Here is a 27,547-nt window from a genome sequence, read left to right as displayed (position 1 = left end):
ATCATTATTATACATTTTGCATGTGTACACCACACAATAAAGTGGTGGCTAATTCCATTATAACCTAAACAGGATGCATGCTGATATCTGCTTCCGTTGCACCCCAAGTAGAAATCATTCAGGCTCAGTGTTATAATGGAAGCTCAGATTAAACCTGTGCTAGGTCAGTTTGCTTCCATTAGATTATTAATTCAGACTACTACCTCCACAACTGAGAATGCCAGTAGTCTGTGGGATTTGCACGCATTCACAGCAGTCCAGAAATCGAAGTTCCAGATTTTGAATTGGTAATGAACTTGCTATAGGGCATGGGAGTGGCTCCAAGTTGCCTGAATATGCTGTCTTCAAAAAATGATGACTATTGTTCTCCACTACCGCTCTACAGCGCCTTTGTTATTGCCTGTCAACCTAACAGTCCACATTGCAGCAGCATGACGGTACAGTTTCAAAGCCAGGTCTCTCGGCTTTATGCCAACCATGGGGCATCAACTGAGATAATACTGCAAAGGAGCGCTAGGCTAGGTGATGGCACACAGAAAATAGGCAATAAGTGAATATGCGTGGGTGATTAATTGACTTTCAATATTTTCTGATGGCAAGGGCTGTGCCCTTGTGGGTTGTGCTGATGCAACAGAAAATATGAACTATGATGTGTGCATTGGAGAGTACTGCAGGGCGCTTCCAAAGTATCCAGCTAGCAGAAGCATTGTTTAGGCATCCAAAGGTTATCTTGATTATGTTTGTGTTGCGGTATGTCTCATACGCATGTAACTATATAGGGATGCTTACCACTGATTCAGGGGTATGATGATTGTTTTTGTTGTTAAGGAATCATTTGATCTCTCATAGTGACTCAAATGCTGATATCACAATGTACTGGTTCAGATTGAGGTCCGTAAAGTTGGTTATTGACCTGCATTCGACAATGCACATCAAGAAAATCTGCTACAATACCTTTCAGATTAATGAGGTTTAAAAAGAAATTTTGAAAATCAAGTTAATTGCTGAAAACAACAACTTATCTTTTTAGGTTTTTCTTACTGTAACCAATAACTAAAAACATTTAAGCTCAAAATTCCTGTTTTTTTTTTTGCATAGTTCCTTCAAACTATTGCGCTTTTAAAATCAGTTTCTCAATGAAGTCAGTTTCTTAGTTGTTTTAAAAGGTGTTTCTTGATCTCAGATCCACATTATTCATTTCATGTCATGCTATTAGTCAGGTAGCTGAGCTTGTCTGGGATCTGTTCAGTGCAGCTTCACCACAACATCCAGCCCATTAGCTACTTCACCATGAACAACTAACTTCTACACATATGCATCAGTTTCCCAGCTCCATCTTTAACCCTCTCTTAGGATTTCACATTGGTGTGTCATCTTCACACATTTCCCTATCTGATGAATGTGGTCTTTTTTGGGTGTGATCTTGGAAGCATTGTCATCCATGCCTTCTGCCCTTAGCATGGAACATTCAGGACACACTTCTTGTACTAACGTATTCATTGATATGTTCCTATATTCCAAAATCTGTGTTCCTTCTGCTACACGTCATTTCTTCAAATTTGGTGTTCTCTCTACATTTTCACACAAAACTTCACTTTACTTTTTAAAAGGTGTATCAAGACCATGAGGATCACAGGTTCATCCTGCCAATCAACTCCTTCATATGAGCTTTCCCTCCCTTCAAAAGAATGCACCACTCAATAATAGAGAACTTCATTTTTTTTTCCTCCCAAGTAAAGTACTTTTCACTGCAAGACGCTCCACCCACTAAACCTTCTTGTTGCTCAGAACCTTCACAAAAGCTCAAAGTGCTGAGAGTAGGTAGGCTCACAATGCTGTGAAAGCAGTATTTCCAGGATTCCGACACAGTAGGACTGAAGAAATGGTGTTATATTTCAAAGTCAAGGTGATGTGTGATTTGGATGGGAACTTGTAGGTGATGATGTTACAGAGTCATAGAGATGTACAGCATGGAAACAGACCCTTTGGTCCAACTTGTCCATGCCGACCAGATGTCCCAACCCAATCTAGTCCCACTTGCCAGCACCCGGCCCATATCCCTCCAAACCCTTCCGACTCATGTACCCATCCAAATGACTCTTAAATGTTGCAATTGTACCAGCATCCACCACATTCTCTGGCAGCTCATTCCATACATGTACCACCCTCTGTGTGAAAAAGTTGCCCCTTAGGTCTCTTTTATATCTTTCCTCTTTCACCTTAACCCTATGCCCTCTAGTTCCAGACTTCCCGATCCCAGGGAAAAGACTTTCTCTATTTATCTTATCCATGCCCCTCATAATTTTGTAAACCTCTATAAGGTCAGCCCTCAGCCTCCGACACTCCAGGGAAAACAGCCCCAGCCTGTTCAGCCTCTCCCTGTAGCTCAGATCCTCCAACCCTGGCAACATCCTTGTAAATCTTTTTTGAACCCTTTCAAGTTTCGCAACATCTTTTCCGATAGGAATGAGATCAGAATTGCATGCAATATTCCAACAGTGGCCTGACCAATGTCCTGTACAGCCGCAACATGACCTCCTAACTCCTATACTCCATACTTTGACCAATAAAGGAAAGCATACCAAATGCCTTCTTCACTATCCTATCTACCTGCGACTCCACTTTTCAAGGAGCTATGAACCTGCACTCCAAGGTCTCTTTGTTCAGCAACACACCCTAGGACCTTACCATTAAGTGTATAAGTCCTGCTAAGATTTACTTTCCTAAAATGCAGCACCTCACATTTATCTGAATTAAACTCCATCTGCCACTTCTCAGCCCATTGACCCATCTGGTCCAGATCCTGTTGTATTCTGAAGTAACCCTCTTTGCTGTCCACTACACCTCCAATTTTAGTGTTATTTGCAAACTTACTAACTGTACCCCTCATGCTCACATCCAAATCATTTATGTAAATGACAAAAAGTAGAGGACCCAGCACCGATCCTTGTGGCACTCCACTGGTCACAGGCCTCCAGTCTGAAAAACAATCCTCCACCACCACCCTCTGTCTTCTACCTTTGAGCCAGCTCTGTATCCAAATGGCTAGTTCTCCCTGTATTCCATGAGATCTAACCTTGCTAATCAGTCTCCCATGGGGAACCTTGTCGAACACCTTACTGAAGTCCATATAGATCACATCTACTGCTCTGCCCTCATCAATCTTCTTTGTTACTTCTTCAAAAAACTCAATCAAGTTTGCGAAACATGATTTCCCACGCACAAAGCTGTGTTGACTATCCCGAATCAGTCCTTATCTTTCCAAATACACATACATTCTGTCCCTCAGGATTCCCTCCAACAACTTGCCCACCACAGAGGTCAGGCTCACCAGTCTATAGTTCCCTGGCTTGTCTTTACCGCCCTCCTTAAACAGTGGCACCATGTTTGCCAACCTCCAGTCTTCCAGCATCTCACCTGTGACTATTGATGATACAAATATCTCCGCAACAGGCCCAGCAATCACTTCTTCTCTAGCTTCCCACAGAGTTCTCGGGTACACCTGATCAGGTCCTGGGGATTTATCCACCTTTAACTGTTTCAAGACATCTAGCACTTCCTCCTCTGTAATTTGGACATTTTGCAAGATGTCACCATCTATTTCCCTACAGTTTATATCTTCCTTATCCTTTTCCACAATAAATACTGATGCAAAATATTTATTTAGTATCTCCCCCATTTTCTGCGGCTCCACACAATGGCCGCCTTGCTGATCTTTGAGGGGCCCTATTCTCTCCCTAGTTACCCTTTTGTCCTTAATATATTTGTAAAACCCCTTTGGATTCTCCTTAATTCTATTTGCCAACACTATCTCCATGTCCCTGTTTTGCCCTCCTGATTTCCCTCTTAAGTATACGCTTACTTCCTTTATACTCTTCACTCAATCTATCCTGTCTATGCTTGACATATGTTTCCTTCTTTTTCTTAACCAAACCCTCAATTTCTTTAGTCATCCAGCATTCCCTATACCTACCAGCCTTCCCTTTCACCCTGACAGGAATATACTTTCTCTGAATTCTTGTTATCGCATTTCTGAAGGCTTCCCATTTTCCAGCTGTCCCTTTACCTGTGAACATCTGCCTCCAATCAGCTTTTGAAAGTTCTTGCTTAATACTGTCAAAATTGGCCTTTCTCCAATTTAGAACTTCAACTTTTAGATCTGGTCTGTCCTTTTTCATCACTATTTTAAAACGAATAGAGTTAGGGTCACTGGCCCCAAAGTGCTCCCCCACTGACACCTCAGTCACCTGCCCTGCCTTATTTCCCAAGAGTAGGTCAAGTTTTACACCTTCTCTAGTAGGTACATCCACATACTGAATCAGAAAGTTCTCTTGTACACACTTAAGAAATTCCTCTCCATCTAAACCTTTAACACTATGGCAGTCCCAGTCTATATTTGGAAAGTCAAATCCCCTACCATAACCACCCTATTATTCTTACAGATAGCTGAGATCTCCATACAAATTTGTTTCTCAATTTCCTTCTGACTATTGGGGGGTCTATAATAAATCCCAATAAGATGATCATCCCTTTCATATTTTTCAGTTCCACCCAAATAACTTCCCTGGGTGTATTTCCGAGAATATCCTCCCTCAGCACAGCTGTAATGCTATCCTTTATCAAAAAGGCCACTCCCCCTCCTCTCTTGTCTCCCTTTCTATCCTTCCTGTAGCATTTGTATCCTGGAACATTAAGCTGCCAGTCCTGCCCATCCCTGAGCCATGTTTCCATAATTGCTATGATATCCCAGTCCCATGTTCCTAACCATGCCCTGAGTTCATCTGCCTTCCCTGTTAGGCCCCTTGCATTGAAATAAATGCAGTTTAATTTATTAGCCCTACCTTGTCCCTGCCTGCCCTGACTGTTTGACTCACTTCTGTTCTCAGCTGTATCCATCTCAGATCGATCCTTTCCTCACTATCTCCCTGGGTCCCATCCCCCCACCTTACTAGTTTAAATCCTCCCAAGCAGTTCTCGCAAATTTCCCTACCAGTATATTAGTCCCCTTCCAATTTAGGTGCAATCCGTCCTTCTTGTACAGGTCACTTCTACTCCAAAAGAGATTCCAATGGTCCAAAAATGTGAATCCTTCTCCCATACTCCAGCTTCTCAGCCTGCATTCATCTGCTCTATCCTCCTATTCCTGCCCTCACTAACTCGTAGCACTGGGAGTAATCCAGAAATTACTACCCTTGAGGACCTCCTTTTTAAATTTCTGCCTAGCTGTCTGTAATCTCCCTTCAGGATCTCAACCTTTTCCCTTCCTATATCTTTCCTATTATCTGTCCTTCTAAATTGTACTGGTTGTGGTTTTAAGTAATGTCAAACATGCCTGGAGGAATTTTGCAGGGTATTATGTAGATGTTAAACACAGCTGGTGCTGAATATCAGCGATGGAGTAACTGAATGATTGTGGAAGTGATACTAATAAAATGGCTGCTTTATCCTGGATGGTATCAAACTTTCTGACTTTTTGGAGCTGCATTTATCCAGGCAAGAGAGGAATATTCATCACACTCCCTGACTCATGCTTAATAGTTGGTGGACAAGCTTCAGGAGTCACTGCTGGATTGCTGGCCTCTGACCTGCTCTTGTAACCATTCTATTTATGTGGTTCAATTTCTGGTCAATGCTAACTCTCAGGATGCTCATAGGGGAGGTTCATTGAATATCAAAGGACGATGGTTAGATTCTCCCTTTATGTAGGTAGCTATTGCCTGTCATTTGTGTGGCATGACAATCGCTTGCCACTTATCAGTCCGTCTGGCTATTGTCCATGACTTACTGCATTTGGGAAGGGACTGCTTCAAAATCTGAGGACTTGTAAATGCTGTTGAACATCATGCAATCATCTGTGGACTTCCCCATTTCTGACTTTGTTGAGGATTGGAATGTCATTGATACAGCTGAAGATGGGCTTACGACACTACCCTGAGCAACCCTTACAAAGACACCATTTAAATGAGATAATGAATCTCCAAACAATACAGCCATCTTCATTTGAATCAGATATTACTCCAACCAGCAGAGAGATTCCCCTATTCTCATCGACTCTGGTTTTGCTAAGCCATCTTCATGCTATGCTCAGCAAAATGTGGCCTTGACGTCAAGGGCTGTCATTCCTGCCTCACCTCTGGAACTCACCTCTTTTGTCCATGTTTGAACCATTACTTAGTGAGGGACAGAGCTGAGTGGCCCTAGTGGAACCCAAACTGGGTATCACTTACATGGTGCTGCTTCATATCACTCTTGATGACACCTTCCATCTCTTTCCTGGTGATTGAGAGGAGACTGAAGGGGAAGTAATTGACTGGATTGAAATTTGTTGTGTTTTTTGTGTGCAAGATATCACTGCAATTTTCTACATTGTAGGTCACATGCCTGTATTGTGACTATACTGGAACAGCTTGACTAGGGGACCGGCGAGTCCTGGAGCACAAGTCTGCCGTATAATTGCTAGAACATTGTCAGGGCCCCATAGCCGTTGCAGTGTCCAGTGACTCCAACCATTTTGTTGATATCCCTGTCTTGCCCAACCTGAACCCAGACTGCTAAATGTGCTTGACTACCCAAATAATGTGGGCATCCTCCAGATGGCTTTTAATTGACCTGTGAAGGGTAATGGTCAATCCAAGGTTGGTGATCTGCCTATCTCTTCCCTCCATGTAAAAGTTCAGAGAGATCAAAATGTGGTGACAGGAAGGCCATACACTGGATCTGAGAACCCCACCCACACCCAAACATATTTGCTGGGCTGCATAAGTTCTAACCTATGGTGTTTAGGTACAAGCTGAAGGCCAATGCTCTCAATTTCTGGCAATATCAGGGTCAGGGCAAAATCAAAGTTGAGCATATGTAGTCATAAGTTCAAAGTTGAACCTATGGAGCAATTATTTGCAGTAGCAAAAATAAATTTGCATCCAGATAATACTTTCTATAGTGATGATGGCAATTGCTTATTTTGCAGGGTGTGGTGAGAATTTATCTAAACAAAGCTGCTGATTTGATAAGCAAAGACACATACCTTATGGGCATGGTACAAGGGAAGTCTGATCCATATGCTCTTATTCGAGTCGGCACACAGACATTTCGCAGTAAAACAATTAAAGTAAATTTAAATCCTGAATGGTATGAAATCTATGAGGTAAGATCTTTTAAACTTTAGAACCTTTCCCCTCTGCATCCACCTTCTTCCCCCATGTCCCAACTCCAAAAGTTTGGCATTTTTAATCAGTAATTTCTACGTTGACACTGAAATAAGAAAATTTTAGTTGCTCTTAAGAAAGAGTAAATGGCTTATAAAGTTTCTGTTGCTTTCATTTTAGGCAGTAGTTCATGAGGCCCCTGGTCAGGATTTGGAGTTGGAACTTTTTGATGAAGACCCAGACAAGGATGACTTCCTTGGCAGGTCAGTTGTAACCTTTTTACAATATTTCAAAATTTCCTGAAGATACTGACAGTAAATGATTTCCAAGGCACTGCCAGCCTGCTGGTGCCCTTAAGTGAGAGGTTGGCTGGTGGTATGTGAAGATGGAAGTTTTCTTAAATGTCCTATGAATAGCTCCACAACACCGTCATCAGCGAGACTCCTCAGTGAGAGTCCTGAACAATTCTGCAAGATTATGCAAGAGTCAATTTTTTTCCCTGTCTCCAACAAAACCTGAAAATGATTGTCAAATAGGGTATTGCCACATCCTACTTTTACCTGACATCCATTCCCAAAAACTACACATGTGCAGCACATGGGGTCAAAACGTAGTGATCAGGAAGGCACATGGTAGAGTCCATGTTTGTTTGCTTAGCAGATATTTACTCAGTACAAAGTAGGACTCCCTCAACCTGGAACTTTTCTGTGTCTTTATAACTTATGACTACATCAGGCAATGTAATTACTGATTACATAGTACAATTAACTAACTTAATGCTTTCACTGATCATCATGGGTTATTGCTGGTTTACCAATTCAAAACTGGCATATGTAGTCAATGTAAATTGAAACGTCTCAAAGTTTGACTTGCTGTAATTTTATTTTATGTTCTGATGTACAGCCTCGTTATAGATCTTGGTGAGGTGATGAAAGACAGAGTTGTGGAAGAAGTAAGTACACCAAGAGCTATCCTCTTAATGGCAGAGATTAGATAGAATACGATTACAATAGCTATTTAATCCATAGCAGAAGCTAAATCTTCCATCAAATGCTGGTGCTTTGATTTGAAAACCACTCAATAAATGCCCATTGTAGGTTGCATCTTTGAGTAGATAAGTAGAACAGTCCATGGTTGTGAACAGAGTGAAATTGTGATGTTGTTTTTACATTTGTCTTGGAAATATTCTGATATGAGATCAGAATTCTATTCAACGTATGACTTCAAAGAAAGTTGAAGAAACTTTTTAATTTTACTATAATAAAACAAAGAACTGCAGATGCTGGAGGTCCGAAACAAAAACAAATGTTGGAACTGACATTAAGTGCTTTCTCCTATAGTGCTGCCAGACATGTTGAGTTTCTTCAATATTTTCTGTTTTATTTTCAAGTTTTATATCTGAAAAGGATTGTGAATGTTTTAAGTATACCTTTTTTTTTGAAAGGTTTACTTGACTTTTTTTGTATAGTCCAAGGTGCTGTGCAGTGCTGTATATTATCCTTGATAATTTTTATACAGAAGTGTTTCTGGCATCCATAAGGTACTAAATGCTGCATCTGGTTTTGGTGAGTGGGTAAAATCTTAACAGATGAACGATAATGTGAAAGATGTCAGTTGTCTACTTTGACTGAAAGAATTTAAAAAGAATATTTAAATGAAGAAAATAAAGAGGGATCTAAGTGTTCTTGTACATGATTCACAAGATATTAGCATGCAGGTATAGGTAATGAGTAACTAGGAAGGCAAACGGAATGCTGGTCTTAACAGCAACAAGGACAGAATAAAACTAGAGAAGTCTTGCTCTAACTGTAATGGGCAATGATGAGGCACCTAGAATAGTGTACACAGTTTTGATCTCCTTACTTAAGGAGTTGGCAAGGAGAAGGGTTTAGTCCTACATTTGGAGTTTACATGAATGCCAGATATTCTTATAAAGCAAACAATATTCTAAAGAGTATATGAATGTACAAATCAGGAACAGGCCACTCAACCTCTTGAGCCTGCTCCACCATTCAATAAAATCATAATTGATCTGTTTATCCCACATACCCATCTACACTGAATTAACTTTTCAATTTATTGCTCATCAAGTATCTATCTATCTCTGTCTCAAAAATATCCAAAGTCTTTGCTTCCTCCACTTTTTGAGAAAGCAAGTTCCAAAGACTTATAACCCGCTGTGAGAAAAATTCCTCTGTTGTAAATGGATAATTCATATTTTTAAACCATGTCCCCTTGACCTAGATTCCTCCCCTAGAAAAAATATCTTCTCAAATTCACTATAATTTTACAGTCCTTAGGATTTATATATTTCAGTGGAGTCACCTCTTACTCTTCTAAGCTCCAGCAGATACAAGACTATCCTGGTCAACCTTTCCTCATAAAACAACCCATTCATTCTAGGTATTAGTCTAGTAAACCACTGGACTGCATTTGTGTCCTCCTTTTAAATAAGGAGAGCAGTACTGTGCTCCAAATGTTGTCTCACTTGCACCCTATCTAACTGAAGCATAACCTCCCAACTCTTGCATTCAATTCAATGTTTTCTCTTGAGTGAACCTATTACTCAGAGACATAGTTTATGCATGATAAGTCTGCCATTTAGGAGTTTCTTTTGAAGGTTAGAAGTCTTTGGAGTTCACTTCCATGGGAAGAAACCAAAATATTAAAGGTTGTAGACAGATTGTCAATTTCAAGGGAGTTTAGAGTTACAGAGGGGGGAGAAATGGAATTGAAGCCAGGATCTTCACCAATGGTGGGGCAGTGCTGGAAGGGGTGGGATGGCAAATGACCTATTCCTGCTTCTGTTTTGAAGTGTACACATAAATTGAATAGTTGGCATTATCCTGTGACACTGGTCAGTGTAATTTGCCTTTAGCTTTGGCATTGGTTATCAGCGATCATTTCAGAAAAATGAAGAGAAATTTGCAGAGCAGCCTGGCACAGTAGTTAATATTAACATTCCTATTTAGCCAAATTCAAGAATCGTCAGTGTTGACTTTATAATGTTTTCTCTTGAACTGTCCATCTGATTTATAAAAATCTCTTCCCTACAATATCTAAAGTCTAAACCTAGGCAAGTTACAAATTTAAAAACAGCAGAGTAGTATTTTTGAATAACGGCTTTTATTGATTTTTTTGATTTATTTATTGTTATTTGTACCAAAGTACAATGAAAAGCTTCATTTACAAGCAGTACAGGCAGGTCATATTAAGCAAGGATGTACAGAACAAAAGATTTAGACAGAGGCATACAGGTAACATTGCACAGGGCATTCTAGAGAGATCAACATTACCAAGATCAACATTATTTGAGGCTAGAGAGTCCATTCAATAACCTATTAAGGGCTGGGAAGAAGCTGTCCATGAACCTACTGGTGCATATGTTCAGGCTTCTGTATCTTCTACCTGATGGAAGAAGTTGTAAGAGATCATTATGGGATGTGAAGAGTCTTTGGTGTTGGCAGCCTTTCCATAGCAATAAGTCATGTAAGTGAAATCCCTGGATTGAAGATTGGTTCCCATGAAAGGCCTAGGTTGTGCACACCACCCTCTGTAGTTTCCTACACTCCTGGACAGAGCAGTTGGTATACCACACCGTTATGCAACCAGTCAATATGCTTTCAATTGTGCAACTGTATAAGTTGGTGAGGATCCAAATTTCCTGAGCCGCCTGAGGAAGAAGAGGCATTGTTGTGCCTTCTTGACCGTCGCAATGTTATAGAAAGACAAGGACAATGTCCTTCTTAAATCACTTCTCTTTGTAATAATATTTTACAATGACAAGTTAGTTATTCTTGCAAGGAAGTAAATGAGTCAATTCCTTGGATACCTCTCCAAAAGACATGAGAAACATTTATAAATAATTAATCCTTGATCTAACATATCAGTAAAAATTATTGATCATATTGATGACAATTGGTCCAAATTTAATGCAGATTCTTTGTATGCCATCCTTCGATTTCATAATATTTTATTCTGTTGCCATTGCATTAACTCACTTACATGTTCTGCCTGTTGCACAGTGGTTTCCTCTGAATGATGTGGAACATGGGAAAGTTCAATTAAAGCTTGAATGGCTGTCCTTGGTCACTGATCTAGAAAGAGAACCTAAGGTATGTTTGGAACAGCATGGATGTGAATTGAGACAAAGGAAATTTATGTACAAAATCATAGATGTCATTATAAAAATAAATTGCACACAGTGCATTGTTCCTTTTAATTACCACACTTACTTCTCACAAACCTTTTCCTATTGTACTTCTTTGATAACATCCTAATGTTATAAATTTAGAAATCCACTTCTCAGGATGGCATGCCAAAATAAATTAAAAATATGGCACAGAGAAAATCTTCTGCGATTAGCAATTTGCATTTAAAAAGGAGAAAAATGTCATGTTAAAATCATAATTAAATAGGAAAATGTGATAGGTTTGATCTAAATTGAGCAATGTCAATATACATTCATGATGTCAAGCTTGCATGATAAAAGAATCCAGCAATTTAAAAAGTCATATGAGAAAGAAAAGGAAATTTCATCTTGTTCCTCTAATTTACAGAAGACTCTTCCAGGCCAATCAAATGCAATTCTGGTTGTTTATCTGGATAGTGCATGCCATCTACCTGTAAGTAAACATTTTTTAAACTTAATTTTGACTTAATTTGAGGTAATTTATTTTAGCCTTTAAAATTATTAATTTAACAACAAAATAATTTTTCTAGGCATGGCGAATGTAACATTTTAGTCAAAACGGGAAGCAGATTATTGCAGAAACTATAGGTTATTTAGCTAAACATCAGTCAGAAAATGTTAGAAGTCATTATTAAAATTTGTTGTAACAAAGCACTTAAAAATACTGCAAGGTAGTTGGGTAGATGTTTTGTGAAATCATGTTCAGTAAATTTATTGGAGTTCTACGAGGAAGTAATGTACTGTAGATAAAAGAACCAGTAGATTTACTGTTCTTGAATTTCCAGAAGGCATTTGATAAGATGCTGTATCAAAGGTCATTGTGCAAAATGAAAACTCATGATGAAGGTGGGACATTGGTACGACAGAAGATCAGCTAGTTAAAGGGAAACATAGGCATAAATGGTCAGTTTTCATTTTGGCACAATGTAACAAGTATTGTGCTGGGGCCTCAACTTTGTATAGTTTATATAAATTACTTGGATAAAGGGACCAAAGGTAATGTTGTTAAATTTAGAAAGACAAGGAGGAAAGTAAGCTGTGAAGAGAAAATGATGAAGCTAAAAGTAATATAGCTAGGTTGTGTGCAGAGATCTGGCAATTGAGTGTTGAGGGAAAAATGATATTGGCCATTCTGGCATAAAACTAATGAAAAAACAGATTATTTATGTGTTGCATGATTGCAGAGCTCTGAGATGCAAAGAGATCTGGTGTCCTCATGCATATATCGTAAAAAGTTAGTGGGCAGATACAGCAAGTAATTAAGAAAACTTAATGGAACATTATATTTATCATGAGGGGTTATTATCCAATTATACAAGGCATGAGTGCAACCACATCTAAGTGCAGGATTGGTCTCCTTTTAAGAAAGAATGTAAATACATTGGAAGAAGTTCAGAAAGGGTTTGCTAAACTGAAACCTAGCATGGTTGAGTTTTCTATTGAAGAAAGGTAGGACAGATTAAGTTTGTAAGTGCTGGAACTTCAGATAAGGGATAACTCGATTGAACTTTTAAGATCCTGAGGGATTTTGACAGAGTGGCTGTGGAAAGGGTATTTCCTTTTGTGGGAGAACCTAGAACTAGAGGTCACTAATTAATTAAAAATGAGGGGTCATTCATTTAAGACAGATGTGGCATTTTTGTTTCCCTCTAAGGATCATGAGTCTTTGGAACTTCCTTCCTCAAAAGGCAGTGGAAAGCAAAGCTTCTGAATATGTTTTAAGTCATAGTAGGTAGATCCTTCACAAAGAATGAAGAATAAAGAAAATTTACAGCCCAGGAACAGGCCCTTTGGGCCAATCCAAATCCACTGTCTAAACCTATCACCCAATTCCTAAGGATCTGTATCTCTCTGCTCCCCACCTGCTCATGCATCTGTCCAGATGCACCTTAAATGAATCTACCGTGCCTGCCTCTATTACCTCTGCTGGCAATGCATTCCAGCCACCTACCACACTCTGTGTAAAGCACTTTCCATATGTGTCCCCCTTAAACTTTTCTCCTGTCACCTTGAACACATGACCTCTCATTATTGAATCCTTTACCCTGGGAAAAAGCTACCTCCATTCACCCTATCTATATCCTTCATGATTTTGTAGACCTCAATCAGGTTCCCCTTCAATCTCCTTTTTTCTAATTAAAACAATCCCAACCTACTCAAACTCTCTTCATAGCTAACACCTTCCATACCACGCAACAACTCGTTAACCTTCTCTGCACCCCCTCCCAATTTTATTGACCTGTCAGTTCTTATACTCCATACCCTGAACAATGAAGGCATGCCTACCATATGGCTTCTTGACCACACTATCCACCTGTGCAGCCATCTTCAGGATACAATGAATCAGAACTCCGAGATCTCTCTGCTCAACATTTTCCAAGACTCTTCTGTTCGCAGTATAGTTCACTCTCGAATTAAACCTTTCAATATGTATCACCTCACATTTGCCCAGATTGAACTCCATCTGCCACTTCTCCACCCAACGTTCCAGTCTATCTATATTCTCCTATATTCTTTGACAGTCTTACTGATCAGATCACCAATGCTCTCTTCCAGATTATTTATGTATATCACAAACAACAGTGGCCCCAGCAGTGATTCCTGTGGAACGCCACTGTTCACCTTTGTCCATTCCAGAAACTTCCTTTAACTACTACTCTCTGTTTCCTATTGCTCAATCAGTTCTTGATCCACCTAGCTACAACACTCTGCACACCGTGACTTCACTTTCTCCATTCGCTTATTATGTGGGACCTTATTAAATGCCTTGCTAAAGTCCATGTGTATGACACCTACAGGCCTTCCTTCATCAATCAACTTGGTCACTTCCTCAAAGAACTCTATTAAGCTGGTAAGGCACCATCTCCCTTGTCGCCTATCACTGATAAGCCAATTCTCTTCCAAATATAAATAGATTCTATCCCTCAGTACCTTCTCCAGCAAGTTTCCTACCACTGATGTCAGGCCCACTGGTCTGTAATTACCTGGAATATCCCTACTACCTTTCTTATACAGGGAGACAACATAAGCACATAGTTGAAAGGGTAAAGGGATAGATGGAAAATCATCATTTTGAATTATAGAGCAGGATTGAGGGACCGAATAATCTAAATCTGTTCATGAGATATGTTTTTACAAACTTTTATTTGTGGATAATGAAAGTAATTTATTGTTTTCTCCAAGAGAAATCAATTTGAGTACACCAATAATGAGTCCAGTGTGAAGAAAAAGAACAAATTAAACTACATCAAGGTAATTTATTGCATTCAATCAAATGCATAATCTTGTTTAAATTCAAAACAATTAGTTAAATTTAAGGGATCTGTTAGAAATTCATATTCAATGCTGCCAGACCCTCAAGGCTGTAAGATCACTGGCATTTCCCTTTTTCACATCTGGAGTACCCTGGAATACATAGTGAGTTGTGCCTACATGGTCCTGTTCTGTCAAACCCCACTTTTGCCCATGTAGAGTAATGTTAAACTGCTGGGTATCGCTCCATGCTGGCCAAGTATAGAATTCCAACGAACTGCAACTAAACATCAGAACCAATATTCCCAATGTATCACCACTGCACCTCCTCCCCTTCCCTGGCTGCAACCAAATCCTAGCTCTATCTTTTATCTTTATTGAACAACTAATGATATTTCCTTAGAAATGTTAAACATCAGGTACTTGTTTCCAACCTGCTTTATATTTTACCCCAGTTTGCCTTGTATCCTTAGCTTTAAATAAAAACATTCTCTGAAGAAATTGCCACAATGTTTTCATTATGTGTTAGTGTATTATGTCTCTGCTTTTGGAACATGACACACACCAATTGGTAGACAGATCTTGAGAGACCAGGGTTAACCTTTGTAATTATGATTATTAGTTTCAGCAAGGAGTCTGTGTAAACAACTAAGGAATGTTGTGAGCTGATGTTCAAGTATCAGACTCAAGACACCCTCCCTCAATGCTTTGAGACCATTGGCATTACCTGTTTCACAGCTGACAAATTTCAAAAAACATACTGAGTTTCATGCAGCATCTGTCACCTTGATCTGATTTTTAAAATGGTTAAAAAAGGGGGAAAATTTATATTAAAATTCAATATTAAAATTGGAAAAAGATGAACTGAAAAATTGGTTTGTTTTCATGAAGTCTTGTACTGACTTATCCTTCTGATATTGTAGTTTCTGCCTTGAGTCTTGTTTGCTATGGCTAGTTGCGGTGAAGAGGAGACCCTCTGCAGGCAATCAATTGGTAGTAAATATGTCGACTATGTCATAACTTTCCTGTATATAGTGGGCAATGTGAGCTGCAGCCTGAGGTCAGGTCAGCTATCTCTGCTACACCTCCAGGAGCAGCATTTCCAGCTTTTCAGCGTAATAGGGACAAAGTTTTCCACATTTCTCCATTGTTCAATTATTAACAGTTAGTTCTCCTTTTTTGGTACCACATTCCACTTTAATAGTGATGCTGTCTCCAGTATTTTCTGCCTCAGTGGTGTATGCTACAAACCAACCATCCTAGCCAAGTTTACAGATACCATAAACCATTTTTAAAAACAAGAGGAAGGACCTTTTAACAGAACTCTAGACTTCACTTACAAAACATACTCTTGCTATCATCTGTATAGAAGAGCCATTTTGACACTATTTTTGTTGAACATGGATAATGAGCATCATTATGTTGTGATAAAGGAACAGTAGGAATGTGTGCCATCCATAAGTGATCCTCTAAGGTAAAAGTGTTGTTAATACCCTCTAGACCTAATGGCATTAAATTTTAAAAACAATCAAATTAAATTTAGTCCTTATGAACTGGATAATAAATAGCAAATAGTAATTTAATATCTATTGAATTTAGTATTGTCATTGGAAACAAACATTCAAATGACGGTTTATAATGTTTTACATTCACAGTCAATAAAGAAGGCTAACTCGGAACCCAGCTGTTCTGTTCAACTCGTTGTTGGAAACAGCATGCAAGAAAGTAAGGTAGGAGTTGTCATATTCAAAGCTGCACATTTGAGCACAATTGCTCTGTAGAATAATACAAATTATGTAAGTTAATTTTTCAATATATTTTAGTGCAGTAGAAGCTTGGAGTCACTTCTACCTAAGATGAGATGGAATGGTCTAAAAACTGTACCGAAGATCTCAGTAAAGCCATCAGAATGTCCATTCTGTCTGTCCAAAATTGGTAATGAGATTCATGACCAGAACTAGTTTGGCCCTCAGTTTAAAAACTACTAGCAAGCTGTAGACAGCAAATGATTGCAATTTGCTGGTTGTAAATAGACAACAAAAATCCTCCACCTTCCATAATGAGTCAGATGGCAAATAGGACGGAGTATCTTGGATTGGAAGGAAGAGATCCTGCAGAAGGGCCAGCAGCAACAGGCTGATACTTCTTTGTAGGTTCAGCAAATTTTGTTTCCTCTGACCTCAGTACTTATTTGGCTGCTTGTTTTTTGAGCAGTCATAAACGGATCCTTTCACATTTGCTGATTATAGATGTCAATAACCTCTCAATTTGACTGGTATAGGAAATAATTTTGCAAACTTAAGCAATGTTCTGGAAATTGTGCAGCCTCGATATTCAAAGGGCCCATGACATGGCATATATTCTTCCTGATTTTCAGCTGTCAGTTACTGGAGTCTTTGTAGGGGAATTTCTTTTCGCTATTAGTGGCTTTGTTGGTGCTGTGGAGTTTAAAGTCCTTGGGGAGAAATGTGCTTGTGGAAGATCACTGTTAATGGTATTTGCAGATTTGTGTTGATTTCCCCATGCTGACAGCTGTCTGTGTGGTCCATTTATCTTTCTTTGTTGATTGTCATTGAAGATCACATAGGTAGCAGCCTACGGTGTTCCCTGCAGCGGTGAATCGAGGTATATCCAGAAGTAGTGCTATACAAATTAAAATCTCCCCCATTACAAGAACCTGGGAGGCAGCTTGTTTATCATCTTGACTGCAACATTGGGGGGAAAAAAATGAAAAGCCACAATGCAAGTGTGCATTTACAGGATATGTAAAAGTATTGAGAAAGTTGTGAAATCTTATTAAATTATTTGGACATCAAATGAATTTCAAAAATGATTAAAGATTTACATTTGCGTTAACATACCACAGTGTAAACAATTTCTTCTCAGGAATGAAACACTTTACTTACCAACAGGAATTTCCTGTTGGTAATTAACATTTCACTTAAACAAATCAATTAAATAATTTACAAATGTTATTAGCATTGTGAAAGACTATGCATATTTAACTATCAACTTTGGATTCACAGATTTGCTACAATACCAGTTCACCAATTTGGGAACAAGCATTTGTATTCTTCATCAAAAATGTTCACTCCGAACAGCTAAGCTTGGAGGTAAAATAATAATATAAAACAATGTTTTCAATAATTGAGACAAATTAAAGATGACAATATTGTCTTGTATAAGTTCAGATTCATTTTCAGTACTAAAATGCCTTGCGTTGTCAAATTTTGAAATTGCGTCAAGAAATCGCCAAAGTATACAACAACAATTGGCTCACTCTGTTTAATGAAGTTCCAGGAGAAAGTGAGGACTGCAGATGCTGGAGAGTCAGAGTTGAAAAGTGTTGTGCTGGAAAAGCACAGCAGATCAGGCAGCATCTGAGGAGCAGGACAGTTGATGTTTTGGGCAACATTCCTGATGAAGGGCTTATGCCTGAAACATCAACTCTCCTGCTCCTCGTATGCTGCATGACTTAGTGTGCTTTTCCAGCACCACACTTCAACTCTTAATGAAGTTCCAATGAGGCTGATGGGAAGCTTGAACAAATATCTAAAGTGTGTAACCTACATGTAGCTTAAGGTAAAACAAGAGGATCAAAAAGATACATTACGCATTTTAGCCAAGTGCAATTTAGGGGCTAAACTCTTATTTCAGGCCACCTTCTGTAATAATGATTTTCCATGTGGCTGTCCAAAAAACCTCTTGGGATTGCAAACATCAAAGAAGACAAGTAGCTTGCTTGAATGTGGAGCTAGCAGGAGTGAGTCCCCCACTCAATCCTACACCAATAGAAAACCAAAATAACTACGGATGCAGGAAATCAGAAAGAAAAACAGAAATTGCTGGAAAAACTCATCAGGTTTGGCAATATCTGCAGAGAGAAATCAGAGTTAATTTTTCATGTCCAGTGACCCTTCTGTTTTTGTTCCTATACTAATGGAGCCTGTCGTAACAGGCCTGAACTTGCAACAACTATCATCGCTCCACCTGGTACCAATCTCTTGACTGATCACAACCCTTAATCCCACCTCCAACCCAATCACCTATTCATGGTACTGATTATTGAGTGTGTCTACAACTTTAACCATCGCCCAAACCTGGAGGTTCCCCTTGTTAGCCAGCTCCATGCACCCTGAGTATTTTGAACTGAAGATCAGGGCCCAATATCTGTAAAAGTTATAAACCTCTCTTTCTCTTTCAAATTTAATAATTGGGGACTCATCTTCTCAGAAATGATTGAAAATCAATTTGGAGGCTATATAGCGTATCTGATACAAATATCTGTCCATGAAAGATCACCCCAAGATAGCAAAGTTCAAGAATTTGTGTTTGGTGTAGCACACTTTGTCCCATCTGTTCAAAGGCCAGATATTGGGCCTGCGGCAATTGCAGAGTGGCCCTGCACAGACAATTCATGGAAGGGATACAGAGAAGTGACTTGCATTTATGAGCTGAAGGAAGGAAAAATCTTTGCTCTGGCTGGGATTTCCTATCAGGATGTCATAGACCTTGGGAGTCTTCTCCAGTATAAGTACTCCCAAATCAGCTTTCTCTCCCAAAATATTGAAACCCTCCATCAACCCATTTATGGGACTCGCAGTCCATGGTGTGGCAGATAGATGTGTCCTATTAAGAGTCTAAAGGTTTCTTAGCTAGGGTTGATGCCTCAAAATAATCAGATTGCAACCAAACAGGAAAATAAACATTGGCACCATTCTTTACAATACAAGCAGTATGAAACTTTCCTCAGGCAATGAAGTATGTTGAATAGAGGGTGTCACAACCTCCCATCCAGTTGGTCCATCATAAACAGAATGGTTAAAGAAATCTATCCACATGACTAAGTCCTTCTGAAAGCAGGTGGCAATGAGCCATCCATACTCTGAGGTGAAGCTCACTGTCTATATTGGCCCTCTTGTGCAAGTCAGTCTGTAGCTGATGATGGCTGCTTCTGTAGATTCTGTTACGATGGGATTAGGAGTGATGCCAGTGGTTTCTTCCAAGAAACAACATGACCAGAGGTCAAGGTGCACATGGGTATGGGCTAAATGCTGGAAAAAGGGATTAGAATGGTTGGGTACTTTTTTTTTATTTGCACAGACTTAATGGCCTGAAGGGCCAAGTTTTTGTGCTCTAAATCTGAGTACGACTGTAGGAGTGACAGGGTTAGTCTGTGGCATTGAGGTGTTGCTTTCAGAGCATCTGTGGCTTCAGTAATGTCATGTAACTAGTCACATTACACTTAGACTTTCTGATTGTGGGCCTGTCTCAACTTGCTAGAAACGTCCATCACCTTGGAGCATTTCAAACCTGGTCTTCTTCTCGTGTATCATGCATTCAATCGGGAACTATATCCTGTACAGCTTCAAACGACAGCTCCTTGTTACTTGCACGTGGTGCCAGTGCACACTGAAAGCAGCCAGTGCATCATCCCACACACACTAATCAGCTTCCTTCTAGGGAGCCTGAGGCAGAACCTTTCTAATATTGCCAGCAACCTCCACCGGTTGTTTATTTCCCTTTTATGTGGCACTGGCATCGAGCCAAGATGCTGGTAAGTACAGTGCTTTTGATTTGGCTTGTGCCAACAGAGCAGTTTATAGATTGCATTTGCCTCTCATGCTGCAGTGCTTGCTTGCATATCTAAGAGATCATGAGGTGGCAATCAGGAAAAAATGTACTTTAGTTCCATGAGTTGAAGGGATCTCATTAGAATGTGGTTACTCAAACACTGTTGTTGATATGCTGGCAATGGAACAATTGAGGGCAGCTGAATGTTTGTTTGTCTACCAGTTGCACTCCTGGTTCATAGGGGCCAAATGTTCAACTCGGTCTAGTGATTATTGTATGCTGACATGCTGTAGAATAGCACTGCACGTCCATACAAACCAAAACTGTTTTTGCTTAAAAGCTGGAATGCCTTGTTATTCAAACAGCAATAGTCTCTCACATTGTCACTAGGAATACAGCTTGGTTCACAATTGTCCAGTTCACACAGTTGCCTTTGATCACTTCCTGGTTTCTACCATCCAAGAAATTAATGATCCAATTAATATTTTCCCTTCCCAACACTTTAGAAATTTGAATAGATATATGAAGCATGGATAAGCTATATTGTTTAAAGTTACCTTCTGGAATTAAGTAGATTATTAGCTAATATTGTTAATGTATGCATGTTCATTCATTAATTGCAAAAGTGATTTATTATATGTTCAGTTTTATTAAGTAAAATATGCAAACTACTGTTACAATTTGTTTTGAGAAGATCAAAGACAAAGACTGGGAGTGTGCCCTTGGGATCTTGACCATTCCTTTGTATCAATTGTTGAAAGCCTCCAATCTGACCCTTGACCAAAGGTTTCCGCTGGAACACTCGGGCCCCAACAGCCTTGTAAAATTGAAGATGGTTCTTCGGGTATGTTAAATCTTTTCTCTTAATCTTTTCATACACAAGTAGGACTAGGAGCTATGTCCCAAATCCAGCATGAACAGGAATTGAACCCCTCATTGTTGGCACAGTGTGTTCCACACTGGCTGTCCAGCCAATTGAACCATCCAAAGGGGTGTGTCTCAGTTACTCTGTCACCAAGGATTTTAACGTGGAGGAGCCAATGTTGGACTGGGGTGGATAAAGTTAAAAATCACACAACGCCATGGTTATAGTCCAACCTTTTGGACTGTAACCCTGGTGTTGTGATTTTTAACCAAGGACTTTGGCAGGTACATTTGTAGTCATAGAGCAATGAATAGTGGTCGTCTTTGACCAGGAATCCATGCTGTCCTAGGTTGAGCATCTATATGCAAATCCTGTTTGGCCATTGTATAATGCACTTTCCTTGTTCATAAGGTGTTGGAATGGGATTTGAACATGGAGTTGCTGGCCGATAGACAGGGACGTCACCAACCGTATTCTGTCATAGACCCATTGTAGGTTAAATATATCAGAGTTTTATTACCTATTTTGCTGAACCTTGCTTTCTTAGATATGAATATATGTTATGCACAGATGTGAGAGCATAGAAGGCTTTGTTAACTTCTCATGCAAGCTAAATCCAATTCTATCAAATATTTATACAGCATCATTGTTAAAACCTTAGAAATTTAATACCAATCAGTTTAAGTAGATTTGTAAACAGGTTCTATTCCGAATCATTCACTGCCAATAGCCCCCTCCAAAACCTTGGATTTTCATTAAGAACAAAATTGCACAGACCGGATTTGGCTCAACCACAAGCTTGTTTATTAAACTAATCTTCTGATATGCTGATACAAAATGTCTGAGCTGGTCTAAAAAGTATGATATCTTGATTGGTTTATCTGATTTAAATCCCTCCACAATTTAACCTCCACTTCCAATCAAAACACAGCCACACCAACTTAACACCTTTTACTGAGAAATCACAGGCAACATCTCATGTTACTGCCCCAAACCTCAAATCATTCACAAACTCCCTGACTTTGATTGCTACTGTTAAATTAATTTTTAAAATCTCAGCCCCAATACCCGTCAGATTTAGCTGATAACTTGCAGCCTTCTATGCAGTTGGTCCTTCTGGTGAGAATTGTGGTCTGCAAGGCAGACTGATTGATTGATTTATTATTCTTGACCCCATCCCCCTTATGACTGCAGACCTATCCTGACAAGATCACTGATTTAGCTGGAACGCTTAGAATCCTCAATATGGCTGGCCCATCCACTGCTGATTGTAGGCCTCTATTAGACTAATCAGTCCTGACTCTTCAACTGCAGTAAAGTTCCTTTGATTTCACCCCTTTTTTTTTGTAATGATTCATATCCAATATGTTGTGGTTGTCCATGCTGTGTTCAGGATGTCTGAGGTCCTATCATCCTGAATATTCCAATCTTGGTCCGGGCAAGTATGATCATTGAAATAAATCCCATTCTTATCTATGGAAAGACCAGTTCAGACAACATGAATACTTCCCAGGATTCCTAACCATTTTTTCTTTTGTTTGGAGGTGACATTGCAACAGCACCTGACCAAAGATGAACAAAGGTTCGAATAATCCATTTTGCTCAAAGAAACTCAAAGCAGAAATGGGCTGATTCCAATACTTTTGTATTACGTGATGTATCCCTTTGCATCCGGCAATGGCCTGTATCGTTGTCCCATGATAGCAGTCAGATGTTGAATTACTCTTGCTGAGCTATTATTTTTTCTTTCGTGTCCAAATAACCCCTTATTGCACAATTCTTCTCTGTGTTTGTGCTGAAAATGGACTTTTATTTGACATAACTTGTGTCCTTGGGTTTTTATTTTTGTCCATATTCTACCATTTTCCCAGTTAACAGGGATTTTGATTGCATCAACTTAACATGTTTTCCATTTAACACCAGAGTTTCTTCAGTGACATAGTCTTACTATGTGTGCTTAAGGCTGAGTTACAGATTATTGCTTGATGGAATGTAAAGGTAAAGCCCCAATCAGATTGGTCATACTCTTATCAAATGGCAGAGTGGGTCTAAAAGGCAGAATAGCCTACTCCTCATAATACATTTGTTGGTTTCTACTGCTCAACTTAATGCACTTTTCCAGTTGCTCTTCCTGTATGTAATTTTAAAAAAAACAGAAGAATGTAATATGAGCACATTCAGCTTCCGTGCCTGGATTTAACAATCTGAAGCTCTGCTTTCATCATTTAGAATGGCATTAAAATTCTGGGCAGTTTTGTGTTATGGAATTGAATCACAGAATTGTTATGCCCGTTATATCCATACTAGATGTCTCAAGGAGCATAATGACAGAATGGAAATCTCCTACATTTTCCCCATAATCCTGAGTACTATTTCTGTCTAAATAATCATTTCATGCCCAGTTCCAGAAGTCAGTAATGCAACTGGTATTGGCACACAGATCATTGTGCATGGACCTTCAGAGCAGCTGACCTGCACTATACATCCAGGCAATGTTTTCTAGATCCTGTCTACTTGCTGTGTGAACATTTTCTAACACATTACAGTTGCTGCTTTTGCAAATTGTCTTTTATTTGTGTCCTCTCATTCTCAAACCTTCTATAAGAAGACACTGGTTGTCCCCATCTATTCTCTGTAGCCACTTCAAGATTTTGAAAACTTCAATCAAATCTGCTCTTGGTCTTCTCTCTAATGGAAACAGTTCAATTTCTCCAAATAATGTCCATAACTGCAGTTGCTTATCTCTGGAACAGTCTTTGTGAATCTATTCCATGTTCTTTCCCCAAAATGTTCACATTCTCCTTTAAAATATAGTGACCAAAATACCCCAGCTGAGTATCAGTGTTGCATACAAGTGTCTCGTTCAAGTTCAGTATAACCTCCTTACTCCTGCACTATCTGTCCCTTTTAAAGCCCAGAATACTGAATGCTTTATCCAACTATCTGCCATCTTCAGCAATCCATATATAGACAAATAAACCCAGGTACCTCCTGGACTCTCTTAAGATTAGTACTATGTATTTTGTATTATCTGTCCATGGTCTTTCTACCAAAATGCATCATCTCCTACTTCTAAACATCTGAGAAGAATGACTATTAAATTATGAAGATATAGTATTAGCAACTGCAAGGGTTTCTAGCTGAGAGCTGCTTGCTGATGTTTGTTCGTTGTGAAATTCACAGATACTCACCACTGAGGAACCAGATCCTGACAGTGTCAACACAGGACTGAATGCCCTTAAAAAGGGTCCTATTTCCATAAAGAAAAAGAAAAATGGAAGCCAGCCTAACACTCCTCCTCCAACTTTAGGATCACCAGATGTTCCAGAGACATGTGGTAATAGTACAGTATGTGACCCGATGGAGAAAGAAGAAAGGCAGTCTGAAGACGGTGATGAAATTAAATCAGAACTGCCAATATCTCCAACACAGTCCAGCTCCTTGGATGCCTTAAAAGATATGACTAGGACTACTGTTGAATCGTCACTCACGATTTCTACCCTTGATCCTCAGCAGCTGACAAAGTATAGTCTGTTTTGATTTTTGTAATTACATCTTTTGTGTTTTGAAACTTCAAGTACAGTATTTAAAGGTTGTTCAAAGATGAATTTTTCAGCCTGTGATACAAACATTGGGTTAAAATATAACTAGTTAGGAATTCCAGGTAAAGTGAGGAGCCATCAAAACCTTGCGATGAGGATGACTGAAAGAAGCACAGAACAATTAGTTAATTTAGGCAGATACAAACTAAGAACTAAAATTTGTCACTGTACTAGCAAAACAATAAAAACCATTGAAGATTTTTAAAACCATGTATAGGTAGTTCTTCTATAACACGATGGTTGTGTTCTTGTACAACCCCATGTTATAGAAAAATCACACTTTAGAAACCGTGCTTAGAGTGTTGGCAATGTTATTGCGTTAAAGCCAACATACATTTAAAAAAAATTGTGCTTTAGAAGCAGTGTCCCCAATTTGTAAATCTTATTATAGCAAATTTGGTTAATGAAATGCATGTTATAGCAAAACAGCCTGTACTTGCTTACTGACTCTAAGCTAAAATTTCCTACATAAATTAGTTGATGCAAACGTTCCTTTCCAATAAGTATTATTTGAAACTTTCTGGGTGATGGCCAGAAAAATATTGACATTCTCAACTAATCTCCTGTCACCTTGATCTACTTGTGGATTTGAATTTGTCTGTCTTTGTGTTTCAGTTTTGTCTACATTTTTCTAGGTTGATTCTTTAATTGAAAACAATGGATAACTGTGTAATTTGCCCAAATTTAGCCTAACGTTACCAGACTTTGAATGTAAAAATAATTTGAGCAACATGTACAGGTTCAGTTGTAGGAAGATCCATTCTAGCTGATCAAAATAAATCAGAAAATGAGATAAGTACAATGATCTAGAAATTAGAAATGAAATCCTGAAATTTCAATATCAAACATCTTGCTGAGCAGAATATTATAGGAACATTTGGATGAATCATTTCACACACACAGCTAATAAAAGCTATGGTAATTAAAGTTCAATAATTTCACTTTGGAGTGAAAGTTTCTCAATATTTTTGTATAGGAGGAATGTACAATGAAAAGTCTGTTTGCATGTTTCTAACCAATTTAAGTAAATCCATAAAGTACTCCAGAGGTGGTCTCATTATGTGTAATGTTGGTCTGCTTACTTGAGGAGGAATGTAGTTGTTTTAAAGGCAGTTCTGTGTAGCTTTACTAGATTCATTCCAAAGATGAGGAATTTGTCTAATGAAGAGAGATTGAGCAATTTAAGTTTATATTTTGAGTTTAGAAGAATGAGAGGTCAAGTTGAGGTATAGAAGATGCTAAAGCGGATTGAGAAAGTAGACACAGAATGGATGTTTCCTCATGTGCAGCAATCTAGAATGAGAGATCATAGTTTTAGGTTAAAGGGATAGCTGATTTAAACAGATGAGGGAATTTAGTTGTCTTAAAGAGCTGTGAATCTGGAATTCACTACTCCAGAGTGCAATGGTACGGGGACATAGAATAAATTTAAGAAGGAGGCAAACAGGTATTTATTTAGTAATGTATTAAAGGATGAGCAGGCAGGAAAAGGGAGTTGAGGGAAAGATGAGATCAACTATGATTGTATTAAGTGGCAGAGCAGGTTCAAGATGCCGAACTGCCTACTCCCGGCCCTAGTTTTTATTTTTAATATTATCTACTTAAAAACTATTAGCACCAAAATATGACAGGGGTTGACCAGAAAGTGCCATAAATTAGACAGGGACAGGGAAATGATAATGGAAACACAGCTTTCCCCGACAAGTAATACCATCATCATAATGGAGGTCAGGGTTTCCTTTGTCAGGAATACTCATGCCCTAAGTCCTCCTACTGAATCTAATGTATAGATACAGTGTCAGACATCACCCTGGGATATTGTTGGATAGTTGTCACTCATTTAGGATCTAAATGTCTGTCTTGAGTTTTCAAATTTTCTGATTAGCAGATATAATGCAAATGTCTGAACACACCATTATAAAATTAAATAGAATTAGGAAATCTGGAATATTTCCTTTGAAGTGTTGCTTAGTCAACAGTAAAATCGAGTCAAGTTCAATGTTTATAGCTGAACTTTAATTGCCATAGTTTGTGCATGTTGACGACGGCACCATGAGAAGTCACCACTGAGTAATTGCAGAAATGAAGATTTCAAACTACTTGAAATACATTTAGATATGTATAGATAAGCAAACTATTGTCTTAATTTTTCTTTCAGTGGTGTGGCCCTGAATGAAGAATCTTTAGGCAAAATCCAGCTCACTGTGCGATATTCTACTGCACGCCACAGTCTGATTGTAATTGTTCATTGTTGCAGGTAATACTTATGGTTGATACACAGTTAAAGTAGTACGTATTGTACAAAATGATATTCCACGAAAATAAGTGGCTTAAACTTGCATGTCCTGCCTGCGAAATGAAGGTGAAATAAATCTAGTAACCAACTAATCTTGCTGGAGGCCTGATTTTGTTTTCAACAACAATGGGATGAAACATTGGTCATCACACCAGAATGCCATACTTTTTCAGAAATTACTTTAATCTGTTGATTAAAGATCTCAGGCTGAATCTTAGGCAACTGTTTATGAGCATTTACTAAAAATAAGAGTTATAGGGCTTCATCTCGTCTTAAAATTGGAAGACAGGAGGAACTGGTGTTGGACTGGAGTGTACAAAGTTAAGAATCACAGAACACCAGGTTATAGTCCAACAGGTTTATTTGGAAGCATGTCTTTTCAGAGCGCTGCTCCTTCATCAGGTGGTTGTGGAGTATAATTTCATAAGACACAGAATTCATAGCAAAAGTCTACAGTGTGATGCAACTGAAATTATATATTGAAAAAGACCTGGATTGTTTGTTAAGTCTCTCATCTTTTAGAATGACTGTGTTGGTTTCAGTTCTTTCATATGTAAATCCCATAACTTTTTTTTTTAAAACGTTACATTCTCAAGTGAACTTTAACAATAGGTGCCCTGT

General features: G+C 38.8%; 1 protein-coding gene across 1 annotated transcript in view; it reads left to right on the top strand.

Moving 5' to 3' along the window:
• The window catches only part of LOC140482319 (extended synaptotagmin-3-like), a 142,103-nt gene that overhangs the window by 107,973 nt on the left and 6,583 nt on the right, over positions 1–27,547 (top strand). Inside the window, exons 9-19 of the mRNA XM_072579600.1 lie at positions 6,968–7,144; positions 7,326–7,408; positions 8,049–8,097; positions 11,171–11,260; positions 11,705–11,770; positions 14,521–14,589; positions 16,245–16,319; positions 17,616–17,702; positions 20,858–21,007; positions 24,212–24,552; positions 26,789–26,887. Of these exons, the coding sequence (XP_072435701.1) occupies positions 6,968–7,144; positions 7,326–7,408; positions 8,049–8,097; positions 11,171–11,260; positions 11,705–11,770; positions 14,521–14,589; positions 16,245–16,319; positions 17,616–17,702; positions 20,858–21,007; positions 24,212–24,552; positions 26,789–26,887 (1,286 nt within the window). The remainder of the gene's footprint in view (positions 1–6,967; positions 7,145–7,325; positions 7,409–8,048; positions 8,098–11,170; positions 11,261–11,704; positions 11,771–14,520; positions 14,590–16,244; positions 16,320–17,615; positions 17,703–20,857; positions 21,008–24,211; positions 24,553–26,788; positions 26,888–27,547) is intronic.

This window comes from Chiloscyllium punctatum, chromosome 10, assembly GCF_047496795.1.
Source record: "Chiloscyllium punctatum isolate Juve2018m chromosome 10, sChiPun1.3, whole genome shotgun sequence".
Classification (NCBI taxonomy): Eukaryota; Metazoa; Chordata; class Chondrichthyes; order Orectolobiformes; family Hemiscylliidae; genus Chiloscyllium; species Chiloscyllium punctatum.
This window is presented reverse-complemented; position numbering and strand designations above follow the sequence as displayed.